This window comes from Glycine max, chromosome 5 (genome assembly GCF_000004515.6).
Source record: "Glycine max cultivar Williams 82 chromosome 5, Glycine_max_v4.0, whole genome shotgun sequence".
Classification (NCBI taxonomy): Eukaryota; Viridiplantae; Streptophyta; class Magnoliopsida; order Fabales; family Fabaceae; genus Glycine; species Glycine max.
In genome coordinates, this window is record NC_038241.2 from 74,917 (window position 1) to 80,930 (window position 6,014).

A 6,014-nucleotide genomic window follows, 5' to 3' on the forward strand; every position below is an offset into this window, starting at 1 on the left:
TCCTTTTTTAAATATAAATAACCATTCTTCCTATTTACAGTAAAAATACCTAAAGGATACTAATAAAAAAATTATTAATTTTTCTTATTATTAAAAAACTACTACATTTTAGTAATATTTTTTCTTTCTTTCTATTGCCAATACCTAAGATTGGTATTTATTTACCGTAAATAATATATGTAATAGTAAGAAATAGTATTAGAGCGTCCTTTCGCTTTCGAATCCGCAGCCCAACACCTTGGGTTCGGGCCCACCGGTTTGGACTCTGCAGGTCTACTTCGGTGTGCGCCCCACGGTTTTGCCTGTGACTCTCAAGAATGGTATTCTAGAATCACTTTCTACTTTGTTGCTTATCAACGCTTTCCTTTCTTTACGATGCACGTAATCAGCAGCGGAAATTTGTAAAAAAAAAAATTATCCGCGGAAATTTGTAATCTTAAAACAATTTTTCACAAAATTTATTCAGACATAAATTATTTTTATATAATGGATTATTGAAATAATTTATTTTTGCAATTATCTCAAGTAAATTTTATGCACTTAGATATTTGTTTCTTATGATTATTTTTTAACAACTTTTTTCTTCTTCTCATGCATGTTAATACGTTATCCCTGAATCACTCTTAAATTTCCCAACAATTTTGTTCTCTTTCAACTTCTTGCATTTCCTTTTTTTATAATTTAGCGTGTAAAAGCTGATTACTATATTGTATCTACACAAAATTAATTATCTTAAAATTACTTTTCAATAAATTTATTTAAACAAAAATTAATTTTGATTATAATCAATTATTGAAATAGTATCATTCTTACAATTATCCCAAACACACCCACAACTTGTTTGGGACATTAGCTAAAATTTGGTAAAAAAATTCAAAAAAAAAAGATGATTTCATAAATTTGGAAATTTATAGTTTATGATTATTTTGTAATATTTTGTTTCTCCTTTCAGCTTCATACAATATTGTTTACATAATATTTTCATTAAAGGCGTTAACATTTTCAGTCTCTTAGTAAAGAATAAAACGTATCAAATGTCTATATTGAGGTAATTTAGTAAATAGTTTATTATATATAGACTGCATTTTTAATGCACCATGATATTTTTCATCCTACTTAATACTAATAAAAATTCTAAACATGTTTTTATGATGTCACTTTTTTTACAGATTTATTATGTCACTCTTGACATTGTAATATATGATGAACGATTAATTGTCTGTGATAAAATACATGTTATTAGTTGTTTTGTTGACGTCGTTTGAGTTTCTATACCATTTTGTTAATCTTACAAATATGGGGAGAAAAAAAACAAAAATAATTTAATTAAGAGAGTATAAAAAAAAACTCTCTGAAATGAATATTTAAAATTATAATAAAAGAATAATTTTATTGATTTAGTTTACTTCAATAGTCAATTCAAAACACAGAGGTAGTGATGGAAAGCAAGATCTAGCTGACGAACTAACAGTGACCAAGATTATGGAAGTCGAAGAATAGGCATCAAGATATTTCATATTTGGCCAACGTCACAAAGTTTGGTCCAACGATGTATGGAGTATGGACCATGCGTTCTCAAAGGTTGTCATTGTTTTTATAAAGTGAGACCTATTATTTAAATTGAGTGGTTCACATATAATTGATTTAATAGTTAAATTATTCTCAATTGTTGTTAATGTATTTAATTGTGGAGTAATAATTAAAATACGTATATTTAATATTATATAATATATTTAAGTGAGACATTTAAATTATTTTATGATTTTTTGTAATGTTATTTAACAACTCTTTCTATATATTAATTTTAAATAATTTGGTTATTAAAATACTAAATAGGCTAACTCTACAATTTTTTTTATAAAATGTTAAAATTATTTGATACTTTATTAAATAAATTATTTAACATATAATACACCTTTTTAAAATTTATGAAATTTTCTGCAATAAAATTATCTAATTACAAACGTATGATTAATTTAAAATTTTAACGGTTTTGATTAATTTAAAATTTAGTGTGTATGATTATTAAGATAATATAAAAATATTCAAAGGTTAGATCCTTGAAAATTTAATATCTTTGCCAAAGATTTTCGGGGGTTTATAATAGTCGAAAAAAGGAGCCCCCATTAAATAAGTTAAAATATGCTTTTCTAATAGTTTTTTTTTCTTATAATTTTTTTTATGTTTTTAGTCCTTTTAAAATTGAAATATATTATTATTTGGATTTTATAAAAACAAAAAAAATTATTTTAGTCTATTATGTTTATTGACGACAAGTAATAATGGGCTTATGATGAAAGAGTGATTTTTAACTAATAGATTAACTAATAAAACATTGAGTAGTTTAGATAAAACTTTTTATCATTTTTGTAATTAAAAATGTTATATAACACACTTCTCATCAAAATTCTATAAATTCAACTGGAGAATTTGGTTTATTTTTTTTATTGGTTTAGAGATGACAAATATTCTTCAACCTATTACATCAAAAACTAATATTGCATGTCATGCATCACTATAACTAGTTTAAGAAAATTTTATACAAAGAAAAGAATTGAGCACAAATTCTTCTGTTAAATATCTTTATAATAAAATTATTTAACTTAATTATAACATTATGTGAATGCATATACATTGTAGAAAAACCCTTGTCGTATTTTATAATTAACATTTAAATAATTTTATTTATAATATTTGATAAATTAAAGTTTGATTGCTTTAAAATTTTTGTCACTGAAAAATGAATAAAAAGTATCTTTACTTGATAGGGGGTTGAAACTGAAACTACCGGTCCGCAAAAACTGAATGCAACAATCTATTGAACATAAAAGAGTCACAAATCCTTTATTAACCACTGAACCATATTTGCACGCCAATAAGGACTCCTTGTTTCAATTGCATGAATTGTAATTATTGAAAATAAATTTTATACCTTAAATTGTAAAACAAAATGCAACTTAAAAAAGTTTATACCTTTAAATTTGAAACTGCATCATTTCATTTGTTAGCATTTTTAAAATAATAATATAATGTTTAAAATTAATTATTACTATTATTAATACTACGGAAATAGAGAAAAAAGGTTTCAAAGGACTTAGTTTGTATTTGTTTTTTAAATTTTTACAAAAAAATAAAATTTAAATACTAGTACTTTTTTATTTTATCTTTTAAAAAATATTTTTTGAATTAGAACACTAAGAGACGAAACGTGTATTTGATTTAGAGGATAACAATTAAAAAAACAAAACTATTTTTAATTAAAGTAAAGTAAAAAAAATGAGTAAAAAAACAATACAAAATTATTCCATTATTATTTTCTGGTGTGTTAGAAAATCTATTATCATCGAAATAATATGATAAAATTATAAATTTAATCCCCAGATTTGTTTTAAAATTTGATATTGATTCTCTTGTAATCTAATTTAGTCCCTCAATTTTTTTATGGCCGTCAAGAGTAGCGCTTTCATAAGAAGGTTAGTGAGGTGCATGAGATTAAAGTCAATAAACCTGTTATGCATGACGGTGCAATAAAAACATGACATATGATGATGAACGTTAACAAATTAGGGTTAAAATCCAATTTTAAAATTGAATACTAAAATAAGCAAAATAATCAAGAGATTAAATTCATAACTAGGGGATTAAATTTACAATTATGAGATAAAGGAACCAAATTTACAAAATTTTGCAGGTAGGAGGAATTGAGTTGAAATCGAAAGGGAAGCGGTGGTTTAGGTTAGGATTTGGTGAGTGAGTGGGGATGGCGAAGTTCAATGTGGTGCAGAAGCGAAGGAGAGCTCTAATAGCAGAGAAGAAGAGACAGCTTCACGGAGACCCTTTAACCGGCAAGCTCAAGATCAAGGACCAACCCCTTTCCCTATCCGGAAAACGCAAACGCAAGCTCTTCAAAAAATGGCGCCGGGTACTCTCTCTCTCTTTCTCTTTCCTTGTTTTCTCTTCAAATCTTGACCCACCCTAACCCTAACCCTTCGCGTTTTCACTTTTCAGGACCAAAAGGACGCCTTACAGAATGGTTTGGTAACCATGGAAGATGTTCAAATGGCAGTTGCTGAAGGTACTTGCAAATTTTGTATGTGAAATGTTTCATGGACTTGCTTAATCTGACATTGTTTGATTTTGCCAGCAGGGGATACCAAAGATACCCCTAGACCTTCACCAAAAATTCACTTAAAGAAGAAGGCCTTGAAACTTAAACAGCTCAAGCGCAAAGGTAACTCTATCTCGCACTAGGTTCTATTCTATGTATGGGTTGGAATACATTTGCACAAAATTACATTTATAGTTCTTAGGGCATTACAATAAAAATTGGAATAATAAATATATCTATCTATGTGAATGCTCTGATAACTTGTGGAATGTGTTACAATTATGTAACAACAATCCCATTCCAATGTAGATTTAAGCTTCGACTTGGATAAGGGGACTTCAATACTCTATCTGTGAGCCTTAAAATTCAGCCAAAATTCATTTCTTACAATCAATTTTAACTTTAATCCTTGGTACATTTGATCTCACCTTGTACTTGTAACATGATTGATACTGCAAAAATTGGACGACTATTTTTGAGTTGGCAAGGCACATATACCCTGTGAAAATTTTATGTTGACTATAGGACTAACCAACAAGATTTAATTTACATTGACATATACAAAGGAATAAAATTAAATTTTGGGCTGCATGTATGAGGATTGGACAAAAATAGAACCCATATTCCAAACTAAATTTACCATTGCATTACAATATAATTTAGAATGACATTTGTATCCAGCTTTACAAAATTATATGAAGGGTTTAAAAGATTCCCTCTGGTGTTTGAGTTGATCTAGATTTAGTCAAGAGTCAAGACATGCTTGCTCTGCTTCTGTCATTCACATGGGAATTATAAGTATGAAACCAGTGATGATGGGTTCGCTTTGAGGATATAAAGGGGACTCAGGGGAGGGTCCATCTACTGCAGCCATTTGCTTTGTTTGGGATGGGATTCAAAATATGAGCCATCTAACTTGCTGAGATGCATATCTTTGTTGCATCTGATCATGTCTGATGTTGAAATTAAAAAATATATCTAGAACTAGAAGTAAAATGAATAGTGTTGTACTGGATCTTTGTTTTTACTTTGTACACATATCACATATGGCTTGCCCATTGCTGTGCCAGACTGGCAGTCCATCATTGTTGGGTTCACATCTGCAATACTAGTGATAAGATGGCTGGTTCTTATGTCAATCACATAAGCAAAATGACATGATGAAATCAATTTAACTACATAGGAACTGGTTGTAGCTATTTGATTGCACATGTGGGACTATGTTAAATGAAGTATGCTGAGAAGGTTTGTCAAATTGGAAACTTAAAGAGTAGAAAATATGGTGTTGTCATTTGGTGCTTTGTTAAAATGCTTAATCTTCGATAAAAACTTGACTGTTATATAATTTCGTATTTGGGGAGTAGGACATTTTAAAAAATAACCTTCGAATTGGTTTTGCAAAATATTCTGTGTTTTAACTTTTAATATTTTCCATGACATCGAACAGGGAAGAACAAAAGAAAATCTGATGTGCCTGCTGATGTTTCGGCTGATGCAATGGTGGAATAAATATGAAAGTTTTGATATCCTACATACTTGGTAGGGTGGAGGATAGAAGAGGCCGATGTCTGATGGTATATAATGTTGTAATCCTCGAGTGATTATGCTATTCCTATATTTTCTTCTTTTTAGTGACCTTATCAAGTGTGCGTACATGGATTTTAGATAGACACGGTATGAAGCAGTTTATGCACTTATCAAGTGAAGTATTGGTATGAATTTTGTTTTTTGCAAATCAATCGAGCTTCTATTGTTCGCAGACTAATTTTTCATCGTGTCTATCACCCCCCCCCCCCAAATCAAACTGCTGGGACGAGAAGTTTGCCAGGGGGAGTCATATTTTTTATTTATTTTTAAAATAATTGTTAATGAAATTATGCTAAAATGAGTTACCTTCCCAAAGTCA

At 28.7% G+C, this 6,014-nt stretch overlaps 1 protein-coding gene across 2 annotated transcripts; it reads left to right on the forward strand.

Moving 5' to 3' along the window:
• Positions 1 to 3,500: 3,500 nt before the first annotated feature.
• On the forward strand, positions 3,501 to 5,843 carry LOC100500554 (uncharacterized). 2 transcript variants are annotated; one of them, XM_006579307.2, is made up of 4 exons: positions 3,501 to 3,922; positions 4,009 to 4,075; positions 4,148 to 4,231; positions 5,556 to 5,843. In XM_006579307.2, exons 1-4 carry the CDS (start codon positions 3,761 to 3,763, stop codon positions 5,615 to 5,617), a joined length of 375 nt encoding a protein of 124 aa, XP_006579370.1. In that variant the 5' UTR covers positions 3,501 to 3,760; the 3' UTR covers positions 5,618 to 5,843. The 2 variants fall into 2 exon arrangements, with proteins under 2 accessions (XP_006579370.1, NP_001236027.1); NM_001249098.2 differs by having other exon boundaries at positions 3,663 to 3,922; positions 4,145 to 4,231; positions 5,556 to 5,806.
• The last annotated feature ends 171 nt before the right edge of the window (positions 5,844 to 6,014 follow it).